This window comes from Thamnophis sirtalis, unplaced genomic scaffold (genome assembly GCF_051295495.1).
Source record: "Thamnophis sirtalis isolate CommonGarterSnake01/CBP01778 unplaced genomic scaffold, rThaSir2_p1.2 scaffold_9, whole genome shotgun sequence".
Lineage (NCBI taxonomy): Eukaryota > Metazoa > Chordata > Lepidosauria > Squamata > Natricidae > Thamnophis > Thamnophis sirtalis.
The window spans coordinates 29,370,643-29,390,300 of NW_028261389.1; the positions used below are offsets into that span (position 1 = coordinate 29,370,643).

The following is a 19,658-nucleotide window of genomic DNA, read 5'->3' on the forward strand; positions in this document are numbered from 1 at the left end:
GAGGGTAAGCACATGAAATTAGAACTACCAATTCTTTCAATTGTACACTCAGTGAGGCTAGCTAATACCTCTTGGGAAATGTTTGTTTCTTAGAAAAGGCATATGAGGAAGTGCTGAGTTCATAGAAAAACTGAAAATCTGCAAGCTCCTTTCCTATTACAAGTTCACAAAGTAACAAAGCGGGCACACTTTAGAGTTTGAGAATCTGTGTTTTACTGTCTGATAAAAAACATGAAAAACAATAATAGAAAAATAAATGTATTGTTCTCACTTTGCTAAAACATGAAGATGAAAAGCTAAAGCATTTCATAAAAATCCTTCTTGCAGGTGTTAATTAGTCAGCTGGAGTTCTGTGTATTAACAAGAATGCACAAATTAAAAAAATACATTTTTCAGGATTTTGTAAATGCTAACATGATTTTCAAATGTTATAATGAGTAGTTCTAAAAGAAAACTTTGTCAGCTGTTCATATAGGATCTAAAAAGTACATTATGGGCCCCTGGTAGCATCCATGTGGCGCCTACAAGAATACTCATTACTTTCTGTAACAATATTGAATTGGAAAGGTAGAGCCATTCTTCCTTGCTAGAGATTCTATCTACAGAAAAACACAGTGTTAACAGCAGACAAATGTGACAATCATAGGAGTTGATGATTTCCTAACTTCTGGCACTGGAGATAAATTCCTTGTGTGTCTAACCACACTTGGCAAATAAAGCTATTCTATTCTTTATTCTATTCTATTCTCTGATAGAAAATAATATTGAAATTTTTTATCCTTTGCAGTCTAATATCTAAGACTTGAATTTTCAGTAGCTTGTTTTGTTGCGAACAGCATTGGAATGCAGTGTTCTAATAACTATATTCTAGAACTATAAAACTATACTTTGATGAACATATTTCAATGGAATATGAAGCCTGCTGTTGACGTCTGGTAGAGACATAGTGAGCTAAACAAGTCTCCATGGAGAGCACAGATGATCATGGCAATGACCAAAGGTGGAGATGGCTGCTCTTCATGAGGAGATCACTGGACAGTTTGTCTCCCATGAGTTTGAGTACTAACAGATGAAGGGATCAATAATCAAACTCACAGATGGCAGGATCTTTCAAAGAACACTAAGTTTGTTAACCTCATTTCTAATCACTTCAGAAATTTCTTAGCTAACTATCTTAAACCTATTCATGATCTTCCAAAAACAAGTTTGAAAAGCACCTGGTGAGTCTGTCTTCATTACTGAACAACTAATTATAACTTTAAAAATTTGAAATGAATTGCAAAAAGCTAAGACTTGGAACAAAGAAACTTATAAATGAATTAAGGGTACAGACAAATTTGGAATATTGAAACTTTTACTATAAGATTTTGGAACTATATAAAACAACTTTTTGTGAGAACCAAAATTATTTTGTCTACTGTAAGACAATGTACTGTAAGACTTATCTCATAACAGAGATAAGAAATTAGATTTAATTTGGAAACTAGAGGGGACTAAAGATTGAAGACAAAAAGAAAACCCCTTTTTCAATTTGATTATCTGGACAAGTTTTAAAAATTAAAGGGGAAATGCAAATAACAAATTAGAGAATGGCTGGATAATGTCTTAATGGATTTACAAAAGAGGCTAGTTCAAGTGTCAAGAGGCCCATGAGGGGAACAAAGAAGATTTGGAAATCACATCCTACAACAATATTTGAATGAATTAAAGATTCAGATTTTCAGAAGTAAAATGAAGAAATATAAAGCTGATTTATTTGATCATGTTTAAAATGGTATGTTTTTATGAAATTCTGGCAACCGTTTATGGATTTTTTTACTGACACTAGGATTGAAAAGTTGATGTCTTATACTGTACATTTGCTTATAAATAATGGGTCATGGGAAGAAGAGATACCTGTTTGTAATCTTATAGGGTAATAAAGACCTACTAAACTCATTTATACTTGTGAAGATTGGAAGTTACTTCTTGGTTTATTTTCTTCTTTCACCCTTCATTTTTCTTTTTTCTTTGCACTTTTCACTTTCTGTTATTTCCTTTCTCTCGCTTTGACTTTAATTTGTATTAGTTTGTATTCATTAAAATCTTCAATAGAAATTATAATAAAAAGGAATTTGAAGCCTGGTCTTGTATGTGTTTGCTTGCAAGTAAAAAGCCTGATTTTATATGTGTTTATATAGAAGTGATTGAATTGTTCAGTGGAATTCTTCAGTAATTGAAATGCAGTTTTTTTTTAAAAAAATTATTTTATTTTATCAATTTCATATATACATTCACAATTATATGATCTCATAACTGTTATTAATAATATGTATTTATAACAATTTTTCCCTACTGTTGACAATATACTTGAAGATTGCTTTTTTATCATCCCATAGCAATAGCAGTAATAGCAATAGCAGTAGACTTATATACCGCTTCATAGGCCTTTCAGGCCTCTCTAAGCGGTTTACAGAGAGTCAGCATATTGCCCCCAACAATCTGGGTCCTCATTTTACCCACCTCGGAAGGATGGAAGGCTGAGTCAACCCTGAGCCGGTGAGATTTGAACCGCTGACCTGCTGATCTAGCAGTAGCCTGCAGTGCTGCATTTAACCACTGCGCCACCTTGGCTCATAGATCCATCTTATCTTACAACGGTCCTACTTCTTCTTCCCTCCCTCCCTCTTTCCTTCCCTCGTTTCTTCTCTCCTACTCCCCTTCCTTCCCTCCCTCCTTCCCCTTCCCTCCTTCCTTCCCTCCTTCCTTCCTTCCCTCCTTTCTTTTCTCCTTCTCTCCTTCCTTTCCCCCTTCCTTTCCTCCTTCCTTCCCCCCTTCCTTCTCTCCTACATTCCCTCCTGAAATGCAGTTTTTAGCCATTTTGTAAAAGATCTTTATCCTCCCACTTGTGTAGAAAGAAAGTATATTGGCGGGCAAAGGCTTTAGGAGAGGTTTAGTTGTGTATGATCTCCTGATTCAAAATGTGCAGCAAAATACATTTTTCAATTGTTTGCAGCATTTTTGTCACTGATACACTTTTATAGGTATACGTTGTAGCATTGATTATGTCATAGTGGATAGAACTTTGAACTTAAATTTAAATTCAGGTTCTTGCTCAGCCACAAACCTTTATAGGTGATTTTTGGCTAGCCACTATTTTTCAGTCCATTTTATCATTTTTTAAAAATAATATGAATTGTTATAATCCCAAATTGCCTCGAGGATAAATAAGACTTGATATAATGTTATTGGACCACTTTTATTAAAAGCTATTGACCATGCACCGTGTTCAATGTTCAAAAATAAGAATCACTATTCACATCAGACAATAGGATGACTAAATCCACATTTCTGTCCCCATGGTGACCAACTAGATCAGTATTTCTCAACCTTGGCTACTTTAAGTCCTGCGGACTTCAACTCCCAGAATTCCCCAGTCAGCTGGCTGGGGGATTCTGGGAGTTGAAGTCCACAGGACTTAAAGTCACCAAGGTTGAGAAACACTGAAGTAGATGGTGTTGAAAGTTCATGAGGATAACAGCATTCTTCCCAGCAATTAGCGTTAACAAGCCCGCTGTCTGTCATTGAGGAGGAAAAATAAAGTCACTGTAAAAAAGTTATTTTGATAAATGTATCTGCCAATAATTTGTCAAATCCTCTCTGTAGTTCATGTTCTGCGAAGAATTTCTCCTAGTGTCATGCTATTCTTCATTTTTCCCAGCTATTTCCCCCTCCCCCCAGCTTTTTTAGCATTTTATGGATCAATAGGTTCATTTCAAACAGCCAAAAGTATCTCCTCAGGCACTTTCTTGTTACGGAGATGGTTCGGGTGGCATTCTCAAATCTAGCCTAGGATTGTCTTTTAGCCAGTGTGATCAAATATTACATGAAGTGGTCTTTGCAACTGCACCTGTTACCATTCCCTCCACAATTTCTGAGAACACAAATATCACATGCTGCACATTGATGCCTGCTGCATCACACTTCTGTTAAGTGGCAAAAGGTGTGGGCGGGTTCACTTCATCACAGCTGACCTTCTGGAAAGACCTTCTGGCCAGTTGCTCTTTGTAGCCAGAGGAAGGACAGGCTGTTTCAGTCTGTGCCTGGCACCAACTGAACCTAAAGGAATTCAAAGTATGTAGCCGCATTAACAGAGAGCCCAATTGTTGAAATGAGGGTGAAGTTTCTGTATAGCCACATTGTTTTTAAATCTCAGCTCCAGGCTCAACTGCCATAATAAATTCCGAGCTGATGTAGCTCAACGATAAAACCCCTTCAGAACTCTTAATGGCTGAAATCATGAAATAAAATTGGTGCTACAAGTGATTTGTTTCACATTTCTTGACAGGAAGATAGTGCTTTACACTGACCAGATCCAGTGTAAAGTTGATGCTGACTGAGCAAAATGACCTATCTGTGTGACCTATCACAATTTAAGTTGGCTCCTTGACCCACTTGCACCCAGTATTAATTTACTATAGTGATCAGTATTCTGGTCTTGGAGTCATGTCATGGAAGTGCCTAATGAAAAATGATTTTGTTCGAACAAGACGCCATGCGTATAGAATACTATAGTGATATATTTTTATACACAACGTTGTATGACACAAGATCCTGTAAATTTGATCAAAGGCACACTTCCTTATAGATATGCCATCTTTAAAATCTCAGTATGAGGATATAGGCATCAATCTACCTGTCAATGCCACTCTTTGTAGTTCTCTGATCCATCTGATTTCATTAAAAAAAGATTTAAAAAATAAATGAGAAGCAAAGTAATACATTCAAGCCTAATTTGTATTTTCAACAATTCCTCTTAAGTCTTGCATAGTGTTCAGAAGCACTCATAAAATAAAGTGATAGACAATTTCAGCCTGATATTCTTATGGAAGTGAACCAACCTACTCAGAAAAAGGCAACACCATAGCGTGAGTGGCTTATTATGAAGTAACCGTTTCAGTTTTGTTCTGATGTTTTCTGATTAGCAGCCATTATGGTTGCCATTTTTTTAAAAATTCCTCATTAATCTGCTGTTATTTTAACTTTAATTTGTTGAAAAATCTATAATGGCTGGGTTTCCTACAGAATGGCTGACAAATAGTAATTTATTTATATTACATATTAAACCAAAGCCAAATAAGACATTCTATAAATTGGCATTATGCAAAATCCTGACTTGTGCAAAGCTAGATTCAAAGTCAGTCAATAGATGGATGTGCCAATGTTTTGTCAGCGCTGTTATTTTAAAAGTCTGGTATTTTTCTTGCCATTTCTAACCTATTACGAAAAATATTTACCTTAATTCGCTTTGGAATGCTCTTGGCATCATGCCACTTTTGGAATCTCTGAGCTTAATCTTAAAATGATTTCACCCTTCCCAATATTATTCTGCAGAATAAAATGCCTTTGAAAAACTCCCTCTACCTTCTTCAAGTACAGAGGTGGTATTCAGCAGGTACTGACCAGTTCTGAAAACCAGTAGTGGAAAGTTTGAGTAGTTTGGAGAACCGATAAACACCACCTCTGACTGGCCCTGCCCCCTCTTCCTCCTGAGTCCCAGATAGGGAGGAAATGGGGATTTTGCAGTATCCTTCCCCTGGAGTGGGGAGGGAATGGAGATTTTACAGTATCCATCCCCTGCCATGCCCACCAAGCCACACCCACAGAACTGGTAGTAAATTTTTTGAATCCCAACACTGTTCAAATAGCAATAGCAATAGCACTTAAACTTATATATAGCTTCACAGTGCATTATTCTAAGCGGTTTACAGAGTCAGGATATTGCCCCCAACAATCTGGGTGCTCATTTGACCGACCTCAGAAGGATGGAAGGCTAAATCAACCTTGAGCTCATGCCGAACTGCTGGCAATCAGCAGAAGTAGCCTGCAGTACTGCATTCTAACCACTTCTCCACCATGGCTCTTAAGTAATCAGATTCAAGTTTTTTACACAATGGGTAGTTAAAATGGTATGTGCTACCATCAAGTACAATAAGCAACACCAACTTTGATGGCATTGCAAATATGCATGTAGTCAGTTATCACTGCCTATTAGGTTTATGTCTATTTAGTACTACTGTAATACAGTAGATGATGTTAAATACCACATGCTAAAAACAGCAGTTGAAGAGAAAAATCACTTCCTGTCTGCATTGACAAACTTCCTGAATTCATTTGGCTGGCCACAATCTAATTCTGTGTACTAGACTAGACAGGCTTTTGGTTTAATGCAGTATGACTCTTTAAAAAAATATATCTTGTTTTAAAGATACTTGACATTGGGCAAATTGAAAAAGCCCAAACAAGGATGGAAAAGCATGTGGAGAAGGGCATGTGAAAAGGCTGTACAACACTCTGCTTCACATATTCTGAAGCCTGCTTTAGCTCACTTCAACAGCTTTGCACATTATACCAGCCACCATAAAAAATCAGATTAGAGATTTGCTTTTAAAATGGAAACGTTTCTATCTGTCATAGTCTGGAGTTAATTAGTTGTCAAATATATATATTTTTATGAAGGCAGGCTTGGAATATTTTAGCCTGGACAATGTCAATGAATTGTCATCTGACTTGTATACCAATTTTTCATCTCTAAACTTCAGACTCATGTTGTATCTCAATTATGAAATATACAGTTCACTGTGATCATTTTGTTAAATTACAGAGCACAGCATAAAAACTAGAGGAAGGCGGGGAGAGCAGAAGAATGCACATATATTTGAAGCCTATTTTATAAATGTTTATTATCTGTTTTGTTCTTTCATGATTAATGCAGGCCAAAAGAAATGGTGTTGTCTGTACTATCATGCTCTGCACATCTCATCTCAAAATATTGCAGCATATGCTGTGTGTCTAAATAATAACAAATCTTGATCTTATGACAGATTGAAAGATATGAACAACTTTCATTTTGTGTAATTTCCAACATCTTCAAATAGTTTTGAAGATCCAGTGCTGCTGCCTTTTCTCCATTGTTAGTACTTTCCTCTTAGACTTTTTTTTAATACCTCAATAAAAAGTGCACTTTCATGATAACTGAAAATAGATGAACTTCTTTTTCCTTCCAGGCATTTATCATGTTCGCTTCCTGCCCATCCCTAAAGTGCAGCTGCAGCTGGAAAACATCTCAGCATTTAGTTTCTTTGTATGCTATTTTCCATTCTCAACATTAGAAGAGTTCACATCCTACAACATCATTAAAAAAAAGAATTTCATAGCTAAACAAAGCTGAAGTTGTCACAAAGATATTAATGCCCTAATTAAAAATGATATGCATTAGCATGCAGTAAGATTTAAAAACCGAGTGGTGATTCAGACAAAGCCTAATCGTAAGGGATTTTATCCCAACTACTCTTAACAGAAAAAAATAATAGACCTGGGAGAATGGAGGTTCGACCACTCCTAATCCACACTCATGTGGCCTTTAGACCTTTTAAGCAGCAGAAACAGCCATTAGAACTGGAGAAGCCCACGAAAGATCAGGAGGAAGCTGTTTCCTCACTAATGAATTAAAGCATTGGCTAGTTACTGCAAAGGTGAAAGAAAGGGTATTATGTTGGTACAATGAAGTTTCAAGTGGATATTCTGTGAAAGAACAGCTTCCTGATTTTATAATATTCATAGCTAGAGGGTATAACAGGGGGATGAGTTCAGGCAATGCAGCTTCATTCCTTCTAAGGTCCCACTCGGAACCTTTCCAGTTCTCAGGAAATATCAACATGAAGAAACCAAAGAATGATTCTTCTCTTTGGAATTTGGGAACCAATTCATTAATTGAGGAAGCCACAAACGGAAAATATATGATAATTACAAGCCTAACCAGAACAGGGGGGAATTGGACTAGTAGACCACCAAAGTCTCTCTCAGCCCTGATTTTATGCAACAGTTCCTGCCATTGTTATGGCTCAAAATCTGCAGCAACAGCCTAAAGCAGTGTGCAATATTTTTTGACATTCTTCCAAATGCCAATTGTTCAGAATTTTATTTCTATTATTTGTACCTTATATGCTACTCTATCCAATGCCTTTTCTATCTGATGGCTTTACAAACGCATACAATGTTTGTAATTGCTTGAATCAGTGTTTCTCAACCTTAGCATCTTTAAGAGCTATGGACTTCAACTCCCAGAATTCCCCAGCAGCATGAGAAGCACTGGGTTTCGTAAAGGCTGGTTAATTATAGCACTGCAAGGCAATTGAGAGTTCAGACATAAACATTTCTGTGTGCAACATAAAGGGAAGCTGATGCTCTGCTTAGCTAGACCAGCTGTAACAAAAGACATACCCATCCACACCTACCTCGGGCAACTCCTCATTCCAGTCTTCCTTGTCTGACTGGTCTGTGCAGTTTGATAAAGTTTCAAGTTAAGTCTTTGATATCCCAAACCACAAATAACTGCTACTATACGTTTACAGAAAAAAATGGTGTAATTTGATCTACCACAATCATTATAATGTATGCTATTTGCTAACATTTTTTTTAAAAAAGTATCTTCACTTTTAATGGATGTAAAGTGGCAAAGGACTTCATTATAAGTCCTTTGCTACTGTACATCCATTAAAAATGAATAAAAAAGCACCACCATCCTACTTCTTTTTCAAGCAGGTCCTGAGATGCTCTCATCGTTATCCCAATACGGTACCATTTTAAAGCTTATACAAAGGAAAGCTTTTATAATTGAATGTTTAATGAAGGAAACATGGGATCTACTACAAGGCAATGCTTATTGAGAACTTTCCTGCCTGTCTACACAAATATCAAATGCAAGCTTTTCCTTCTTCCTTCCCCCAGATTATATCTACAGGTTGTCTTATCATCCCTTTGTTCTACCTTTGTTCCCCACCCCTCCTTTATATATAAGGTGTTTTTCACTCTCTTCCTTCTCCCCCACTGAATATAAAACAAAGGCAATCGATAACACTCCCAAACTGATTCAGAACTTTTTAAGGCAAAGGAGAGAGCATGGCCAGAGCCTACATTGGCCTCAATCTTTCCCATAGTCTGCAGGTTTCACTGTCCTGTGAGCCCCTCCTGAGTGTACATAGCTACTCTTAAATAGTGTTTAAATACTATTTCCTCAGTGAATGCTATATTCCCTTTAATTGAGTGCTTTATGTGAGAAAATCAGGATACAGAAAGTCAACAATGGATAGATACTAAATTAATGTAGCCTGGATGTAAACGTGTATGAATAATACAAAGGAAACCTGTTGAGAACGTTTAGTCATATAGAGACTGAATCCAGAAAGTTAGGAACAAGCAGAGTGTGAGTTCTAGTCCTACCTGGCATATGAAAGACCATCTGGATGACTTTGAGCTGGGGACTGTCTCTCAACTCAACTTCACTCACAGGCTTGTTGTATTGGGGAAATGTGAGGGGGGCGCGTTAAGTATGACTGCATACTTGAAGATACACTCACATACACACACGGGAAGAATGAGAAAATTATAGTTTTATGATACCGAAGATACTGAAAAAAATTGAGACATTTCAAGGACAAGAAGTTTCATACAAATCTGAATGGATATGATAAAAGCAAAGATGGTTTGGAAAGAGAGCAGGGATAGTTACAGAGAATGGCATTGATGTGAACAAAGTTTAGTTATGTATTCTTTTCTTATCTCATGGATTTCTTTTGCCTACCAGCTCGCTTCTGAGCTCTGCAGAATGTTTTTTGTGCTTTGCATAATGTAGCTCTCAAATGGGATAACTTGATGGATCTGCCTGAATGAACACTACTTCTCCAGTGATTACTGAATTATCTTTTATTGATATTCTCTTCAATGACATTTAATTTCTTTAATTTATTTGTTTGAGGAATTTGCTATTGTTGAACTCCATATTTGCTCTGGTATGTATGTTTAAATATAATATTTACTAAGACAGTTTCTCTTGGGAGACTTCCTGCAGAACAACCTATAGAATAAATAATAATGTTTGAAGGATATGCAATTTTGCAGGGCAGCTGTGTATTATTTTATATTAAAGGGGTTTACAAAGCTGTGCATTCCAAAATGAGCCTCCTCTGAGATATGGATAGTTAAATAAAAGGTGGGTAAGGGCAGAGAAAAGCTATATTTTAATTATAGTTAAATGCCTTAGTAGGCACACAAATAATATGTTTGTATTATATGACATGTTTGCATCCAAAACATTAGGGAATGCACATATTATGTATTCTAGATCTAGGTTAAAGAAAGCTTTGGAAACAATGCTGCTATTTCAATTTATAAATAGTAGCATACATTTCCTTACTGCTGTATTCATTCCCAAATCCTCGAAAGCTGGGCATTTTTACTTGGGAGATTCTGTATTTGAAATATGAGTTAGAAAATGAAAACTGAGGAAGAATGGAAATGTTTGCTGTCTGAGTACTGTTTATAGCATGTTGATAGCATTTTTAGCCTTGACATCTTCTGACTTGAAACGCTAAAAACTAGCAGTGAAAACGAATTTTCCTGACTGACTTTTCCTGCAGCAATAAACTCCTCAGTTTCAGTCCAATTAAGGGAGAAGTATAACGTAAGCAGTAAAATTCCCCCCAAACCTGGTATTTTCAATGCATCCTCAACCGAATCTGAAGAGAGATGCAAAACAGGAAAAACAAGATAATTTCACTTTAAGTTCTTTTTGCTTGTGCTACTGAGGGGAGCTGCATGGAAATAAATGTTTCTTTCAGTAGGAAAGAAGCATTAATTCTTAAAACAAACAAATAAAAATGCGTGTAGCGCTATTAATGCCAGAAATAAATCACCACAGCTCTTTGGTGACACTGCCGATGTGGAAACACAACTCGCTGCATTGTGAATAGGATTGAGTGTGTTCCACTGTTTCCTACAGAGCCATTTCATTTCTTTCTAAATTCACTGCAGATAATTCAACCTCTTAAAACTGCATGGAAACATGCATGTGTAAGCATGTACACACTCATCCACACCCTCTGTTAATTTTGGATAACATTTCCAATAATTCCTATATTTCCCTGTGGATAGCCTATTACTGACAGTAAATATAGTTGAGGTAGTCCTTGACTTACAACCATTCATTTAATGACCGTTTGAAGTTACAATGGCACTGAAAAAATGATTTATGACTGTTTTTCACATTTACGACCATTGCAGCATCCCCATAGTCCAGTGAACAAAATTAGGACACATGGCAACTGGCATGTATTTATGATGGTTGCAGTGTCCTGGCGTCATGTGATCACGTTCTGAGACATTCTGACAAGCAAAGTCAATGGGGAAGCAGATTCACTTAACAATTATGTTACCATCTTAACGCCTGCAGTGATTCACTTAACAGCTGTGGAAGAAAGCTCAAAATTCACCTAACAATTGTCTTGTTTAACAACAGAAACTTTGGGCTCAAACAAAACCTCAAATTCAAATAATCAATGTTTTCTAATTATTAGATCGTTACCAGACACACTGAATAGTTTTCTGTTGTATCTGCAAGGGAAAAAAAAGGATTTAGGATTGATACATATCTCAGATTAATTTAATTGTGAGTATGAACATTTGATGGTGAGCACATTGAGGGAAGGGCATCTTGTTGAGGGGTGGGAGCCAATGTATAAACCAGGAATTTCATAATTTTAAGTATGTGGTTCCCATTCAGTTATGCACAGTGGAGGGATAACCTAGACAGAGTTGGTCTGAGGTTGCCTGATCTAATTGTGAATCTTTATTGATTGAATGCTGGGATCTCCATTCCCAATCAAACCCTAAAGGTGGATCAAGCCAAATGTCCTTTGGCCCAGAACCCTGTTTCCACAAAGGTCAGAGCAGGATGTCCGGGTGGTCGTAACCATAGTTTCCTTACGCCTTCTGAACATGGAGGCTCTATTGAGTGACCTTGTAAAGGGCAGCCCCGCACTAACGACCTCCGCAGAATCGCGAGGCGGCCGCAGGATGACTCTTCCCGGGCCTCCGTTTGCGCCCAGCCGCCTTCTCCCGTCCCCGGGCTGACGGATGACTAAGAGCAACGCGCTGCGGGAGGATGATCATGGGCGGAGAAGGGACAGGTCTGAGCAGAGTCCGACGGTGTGGCTGGGCGGGAGAGGAAGGAGGCGCCCCCCGGGGGTAGGAGGGGAGCGGGGAACCGCCAGAGAACCCGAGCGGGGAACGGCGAAGCTCAGCCTCCCCGCCCAGGCACCGGGCCGGGAGCCGTACTAGCTCGAAGGCTCGGCCCCGCCGCCTTCCGTTGGCTCTCCCGGGAGGCGCGCCTAGGTCTCGGGCACTGCTCTCCGCTCCGTCCATGCCGCTTTCTCAAGCAGAGGCTCCCTGAGCCGGGCTCCCTCTTCTTTTGCCTCCTTTCCGATGTCGGGCCCCCGCAGCGCCTTGCAGGCCTGGTGCCGCCGCCAATGCGAGGGTTACCCGGGCGTGGAGATCCGAAACCTCAGCAGCTCCTTCCGGGATGGCCTGGCCTTTTGCGCCATCCTCCATAGGAACCGGCCTGATTTGCTGTGAGTACCGGGCGACCGCCTCTCGTTCCCCACCCCTTACTCTCCGCATACAGGACGTGCGGGACTAGGCCCAGCAACCCCGAGCTCGGCTCGACCACCAGCCGCTCGAGGAGGAGCTTCTGTCCAGCTCCCGAGTGGGGGAAACCAGCGCTTTCCTCCTGGGAATTTTGAATAGGGAGAAAAGATGGGCTACTGGCTAGAAACTGGCTGGAGAGAGGCGCCCCCTCCAAGAGATGGACATGATGAAGTCATCTTAAAGTAATACTTAGAGCCTTAGAGAGACCCCCACCCAGCTGTCCATACCCCTCTAGCAAAGGCACCAACTGGCACCCTTTTACTCCATAGCAACTGATCCCAAACAAGGACTGTTTCCCACTCTGCAATCAGTGAGTGCAATGTAACTGGAATTTCATTGTGTAAAAAAGAGCTGGCCGGTCCAGATGTGTCTGACATGGGATCTGCTCCCTGTAATTCAGACATTTCCTGAAATAGGGTGAATATTCAGTTATAAATAGTGTAAAAATAGTCTATAAAACCAGTTCCTGTTTTTTTTTTTTGCTGAAAAATTGATGGACCCCTTAAATTAACCTTTCTTTTCTGCTCCAAATCAAAAGATAACCAAACTTCATATTTTAATAATTGTAATCTTGCCTGCCTACAGTAATGAAATGGATGTGCCCACTTTCATGACAAAAATTTTATGAAGATGAGTTTTATTCTTCTCAGATTCAGCTAAAACTCAGTTTCAGCCTTCCTCCTTGTTCCTCATCTCTGAAATGACTTGTGCAAGAAATGGAAATCCCATTGTACAATAGAGTGATATTTTTAACACCACAGACACTTAGTTCAAGCTGATTGATAACCTGGCCTGTGTCAAAATAGTCCAGTCTTTATCATCTGAAAAAACAAGTGTAGACTATTTGTTTATCACATTTCTACACCACCCATCTCACCTAAGTGTCTTTCTAAAAGCTATTATCAACCAGACCATAATCAGGGAATACTGTTTGAAGTTCTGTGAAATATGTTTTTGTAGTGCCAGCTGTACGATTCTAACAGCCAAATAATATATAATATATAAGAGAAGAGTAGTAGAACCTCTTCTTTTTGACTGTGAAAAAATATGAAATCTTACTTTATGGTTGTGCTTTCCTTTTCAGAACTTCTCTCAAATGAAAATTTCAACCCTGCTTTGCTTAATGATTTTTAGTCTTTTTTGATGTTGCATGGATGTATAGATGGGCTCTAGATCTGCCATCAGTTATTTAATTATTTTGTTATCCTAAAGGAGCTTTCCAGTTTGGAGATAGTTATTGGAGTTCTGATATTAATCATGAATTAGAAACTCAGTTTTAGTATTCAAGGGCAATTAAACTATTCTACCTAAGCCAAACAATAAAAGGTTTGGTAATATTTTTATTGATGCATTATAGTATTTTATTACTTTATTTATTAAAACTATAGGCTACACATTTTGTCAGAAAGTGCCTCTAGGCAGCTTGCAACCATTAAAACATCAATATGAAGCATCAAACATTAAGACATAAATAGTCATAAAACATTTTATTAAAATTGACTGGTCAATTTCAAGCGAACCAAATGCACTGAAGGAGGTGGGTCTTATTTCTGTTAACCACCTCCTGAATGACACACCCCCCCCACTTGTGTAAATCATTTCACAATTGTAAACACATCCACAAACATTATCTTTTTAACAGTTGTCACAAAATAGTTGGCAGTACATGACTGGATTTTTTTGTTTTACAGAATTTCTGGTTAGTGCAAATTCAGAAGTTTACAGAAAAGGAATAGATAAATGTTCACTGTCTTAAAAACAGTATAGAATTAGTACGTCCCATATTTAACAGAATTATAGTTTTCAAATGTATTTTTGCCGGCAAATATTAATGCTTCTGTTTTGTAATGTTATCTTGCAAACTTGTGTTGCCATAGTTTGGTTTTGGTTTTTTGGTTTGGTTTTATTGGGATTTATATGCCGCCCTTTTCCCTGAGGGGACTCAGGGCGGCTTACAACCACAGGGGAGGGGAGGTGCAAGGTCAAAACAAAACAATTGGTGAACAAAAGAAAAATAATAAAACACAACTTTCATTCAGCAATCAAACACTCGGGCGGGTGATTGGAAACCTATTCCCAGGCCTGCTGGGAGAGCCAGATCTTGAGGGCTGCGCGGAAGGTCTGGGTCGTGGTGAGGGTGCGGATCTCCATGGGGAGCTCGTTCCATAGGGCCGGGGCAGCAGCAGAGAAGGCTCTCCTCCGTGTGGTCGCCAGTCGGCATTGACTGGCTGATGGAATTCGGAGGAGGCCTAGTCTGTGCGATCTAATTGGTCGATTTAGGGAGGTAATCGGCAGAAGGCGGTCTCTCAAGTACCCAGATCCACTACCATGGAGTGCTTTAAAGGTGGTCATTAGTATCCTGAAGCGCACCCGGAGACCAACAGGTAGCCAGTGCAGCTCGCGGAGGACAGGTGTAACGTGGGCGAACCGAGGTGCGCCCACTATCACTCGCGCGGCCGCATTCTGGACTAGCTGTAGTCGCCGGATGCACTTCAGGGGCAACCCCATGTAGAGCCCATTGCAGTATTCCAGTCTGGAGATCACAAGGGCTCGAGTGACTGTTGTGAGGGCCCCCCGATCTAGGTAGGGCCGCAACTGGCGGACCAGGCGAACCTGGGCAAATGCCCCCCTGGTCACAGCTGACAGCTGGTGGTCAAAAGTCAGCTGTGGATCCAGGAGGACTCCTAAGTTGCGGACCCTATCTGAGGGGTATAAAATTTGACCCCCCAGCCTAAGCGTTGGTGTATTAGCCAAATTATTGGGGGGGAAACACAACAGCCACTCGGTTTTATCCGGGTTGAGCACCAGTTTGTTAGCACTCATCCAGTTCTTAACGGCCTCCAGACCCTGGTTCATCACGTCCACCGCTTCATTGAGTTGGCACGGGGCGGACAGATACAATTGCGTATCGTCCGCGTATTGATGGTATTTTATCCCGTGCCTCCGAATGATCTCGCCCAGCGGTTTCATGTATATGTTAAATAGTAGGGGGGATAAGACCGAACCCTGGGGTACCCCACATGTTAGGGGCCTCAGGGACGATCTCTGCCCTCCGACTAACACCGACTGCGACCTGTCCGAGAGGTAGGAGGAGAACCACCGCAGAACAGTGCCTCCCACTCCCACCTCCCGCAGTCGTCGCAGAAGGATACCATGGTCGATGGTATCGAAAGCCGCTGAGAGGTCAAGGAGAACCAGGATGGACGCATAGCCTCCATCTCTGGCCCTCCAGAGATCATCGGTCAATGCGACCAAAGCGGTTTCTGTGCTGTAACCAGGTCTGAAGCCGGACTGGAAGGGGTCAAGATAGCTAGCTTCCTCCAAGGCCCGTCGAAGCTGAAAGGCCACCACCTTTTCAACAACCTTCCCGATAAAGGGAAGGTTGGAGACAGGACGAAAGTTGTTTAAGATGGCTGGATCTAACGATGGTTTCTTTAGGAGGGGTCTCACCACCGCCGTTTTGAGTACGGCGGGGAAGTGCCCCTCCCGAAGAGAGGCGGCGACAACCGCCTGGATCCAGCCATGTGTCACCTCCCTGCTGTTAGCCACCAGCCAGGAGGGGCACGGGTCCAGAATACAAGTGGAGGCACTTACAGCTCGGATGGCCTTGTCCACATCCCCAGAGGCAACTTCCTGGAACTCAACCCAGAGTTGATGTGGCAGATAATCCTCCTGTGTCTCCGCTGGATCTACTGCGGTGGAGTCCAAGTCCGATCGAAACCGAGCTACTTTGTCCGCCAAGAATTGAGCATAATCCTCAGCCCTACCCTGCAAGGGGTCTCCCGCATCCCTCCTATTAAGGAGGGAGCGGGTTATCCTGAACAGGGCGGCTGGGCGTGACTCGGCGGACGCAACCAAGGAAGAAATATATGATCTTTTTGCAGTTCTTAATGCTCGAACATAGTCCTTGGTGCAGGTGGTTAAGAGTGCTCGGTTTGCCTCGGACTTATCGGACCTCCACTGGTGCTCTAGGCATCTCCTCCGGCGTTTCTTCTCCCGGAGTTCCTCGGTGAACCAGGGAACTCTCCGGGATCCACTGACCCGGAGGGGCCGTAGTGGCGCAATCCGGTCGAGAGACTCCGACGCCGCCGAGTACCAGGCGGCAGCCAGAGTCTCCGCTGAACTGTGGGCGAGGGTATCAGGAATAACCCCAAGCTCCGTCTGGAACCTCTGAGGGTCCATAAGTCGCCTGGGGCGGAACCACCTGGTCGGTTCCTCCTCCCTACGGTGGGGGTTTGGCCTCCGGAAGTCAAGCCTCAGTAGGCAATGGTCTGACCACGACAGGGGTATGATCTCATTACCCTTCAGACCAAGATCACACATCCACTGCTCCGAGAGAAATACGAGGTCGAGCATGTGACCCGCTGCATGGGTTGGGCCCCGAATTACCTGGGTCAAGCCCATGGCTGTCATGGAAGCCATGAACTCCTGCGCCCCATCAGAGCGTTCACCGAGCGATGGCAAGTTGAAATCCCCCAGAACAATAAGCCTGGGGAACTCAACTGCCAGCTCGGCTACTGACTCGAGGAGCGAGGGGAGGGATGCTGCAACGCAGTTGGGAGGCAGGTACGTTAGCAGCAAACCCACTTGACCCTTGAGGTCCAACTTTATCAGCAGAGACTCACACCCGACAAGCTCCGGAGCAGGGACCCTAAGAGGTAACAGAGACTCCCGGATTACAATAGCCACACCGCCACCCCTTCCCTGGGCTCTCGGCTGATGAAGCACCTGAAATCCCTCTGGGCACATCTCTACGAGGGGGACTCCTCCTTCTGTGCCCAGCCAGGTTTCAGTAATACATGCCAGGTCTGCCCTCTCGTCAACAATTAAGTCCCGGACGAGGGGAGCTTTGTGAACAACAGACCTGGCATTTAGCGACAACAGCCTGAGCCCAGGGTCCTGACTACTCGCGCCATCTGGTCTTGGAGTGGGACTCCTAGGGCCGGAAGGAGGGATCTCTGTAATGTAGCGAACCCTCCTTCCCCGGTAATGGCCAGCCCTAAGGTCCCCGCCGTATCTGCCTCTCCCTGTCACGACCGCTATGCTCCGGCCCACTCCCATGTCCATGGTCCCCCCAACCACCCCGGTTCCTCCCGCCTTCCCCAGCAGGTCCTCCGAGTCAAACATTCTCATTTATCCACTCTAACAAATCCCACGTAAAAATAGTCAAACTACTTTGTTGTCCATGTTGTTTCAGACATGTTTGAAAAAAACACTGATCTAGGCAATATCCACTGAAACTAGCAAAATATTATCCTGTATGTGTCCTATATTCTGTGTTGTATATAATGGAGAAGGAGTTAAATGTGCTTATTTACTAGATTTTTAAACCAGTGCAACTGTATGACTCAGTTTATAGAGAATAAAACTTCCACAATAACAGTAGTATAATAATTATTACAAATATAACTATTACCAATACATAATGTTTCACATTTAAATTGGAATAATGAATAAACAATTCTTATGGTTCATTCCAATTAGTTAATACACCTCCAGAAGACTTCTGTTTTAATGTATTGAGTTTTCCAATCAGAATAAGTGCTTGGGTGGAATAACAGGCAGAAGGTGGGGGCAGGAAGGTCTCCATCTGAAGGTCCCCTTATTTTTAGTCCTGGGTAAGCCTGAGCTGCTTTCAAACAATAGCGTTGATAAATTAACTTGTTTATTTGTACAAGACCAGTCAACCAACTTAATGAGGTGAGTTTATGCAAAGAATCAAGTAAATAAATGAATTAAGTTTAAAACTAATCAACTTTGCACATAGTGCAAATGGCAGCATAAAGTCTAGCCAATGGTTAAGTATATTATGTAAATACATTTATTGAGTCCCGATCCAGTTTAACTCTGGTGGGAAGATACTGCAAATAATTATTTAGGAGATATTTGTCTACCCTACATATTTGTTAATCATTCTTCTCCCGTCTGCCTACCCCAGTATAATACTATGATACAATTAAAGAATTATAACTGGAAAGCCCATAGAAATCACCAAATTCAAGCTCTTGTTTAGCGCTGTTCTCTTACAACTGGATAACTTTTTAAAATGTGACAAATTAATAGCAGGAAAACTAAGACACGGTTATTACCATCATCCTCATCTCATTTCTATGCCATCACTTATCTCGATAAGGTTTGTAATTAAAATTGGCTAAGAGAATTAAGAATAGAAATATCTTTAGTAAATTTATGATCTATATGGAAGTACTGTACTAGCAACCTTTTTCATCTTGGTTCCTTCCAGATATAGTGAGACTGCAACTGGTAAAATTCTTGAATTATTGAGGTATAATACCTGGAGAACATCAGATTGGGGAAAGCCAGATTATTTATTTTTATCCCACCTTTATTATTTTTATAAATAAAAAGGCAGAAAAGAACCATGATACTTCTTCCTCCTGCTGTTTTCTGTACAACAACAATTCTGGGAGGTGAGTTAGGTTGAGAGAGAATTGCTGACCCAAAGTCACCCTGCTGACTTTCATGCCTAATGGCAGGAGTACAACTGAAAGTCCCATGGCATCCAGCCTGGTGCTTTAACCACTGGACCACATAGCTCTCTATTAGATCAAACTAAATTAGGTATGTCATTGATGAATGACTGATAAAATTGCTTGGTGATAGTCATTCAATGTTTTTAAATGAATGTGATAGTGTTGAGGGCCTTTGTCCATTATTAGCTGTCCATTAAGCACAGGTTACTGTTCTGAAATACCTCAACTATGAATCGCTGCTCTTGCAAATGGTCTAAGTAAGCACTTCTTAATTAACGGTAGTGAATTGCATTGCCAACTTGACACATAGAGCCTTACAAGGATATGGCATGTTAAGAAATAAGTTTCCAAGGAACATCTGAAGGGAATGTTGAATCATTTTAACTGCTTCAGCATGTCTTGACTTGGAAGCTAGAGGATCAAAGGATAGACAAAAATGGTCAAAAATCACAAGAAATCCTGTTTTCACCTAGGTTTTATTTTATCAGAGCCCTCGGTGAACTGGTTGGCATTTTATGACATAATACAAAATGTCATAAAATATTTCTTGTAGTCAGCTGCTGATATTTGATTGTGCTATATGAGGAGTCATAGTTCAGAAGATATAGAAAGACAGTACTTGGGTACAATACAATGTCTAAT

General features: G+C 40.8%; 1 protein-coding gene across 2 annotated transcripts in view; it reads left to right on the forward strand.

Annotated features, from left to right (window-relative positions):
• The first annotated feature begins 11,905 nt into the window (after positions 1-11,905).
• Positions 11,906-19,658, forward strand: part of MICALL1 (MICAL like 1) — a 34,892-nt gene continuing 27,139 nt past the window's right edge. The window contains exon 1 of one of the 2 annotated variants that reach the window (XM_087723177.1): positions 11,906-12,446. In XM_087723177.1, coding sequence (XP_087579303.1) covers positions 12,301-12,446 — 146 coding nt within the window. In that variant the 5' untranslated portion in view covers positions 11,906-12,300. The remainder of the gene's footprint in view (positions 12,447-19,658) is intronic. The other variant, XM_087723176.1, reaches the window with a different exon arrangement.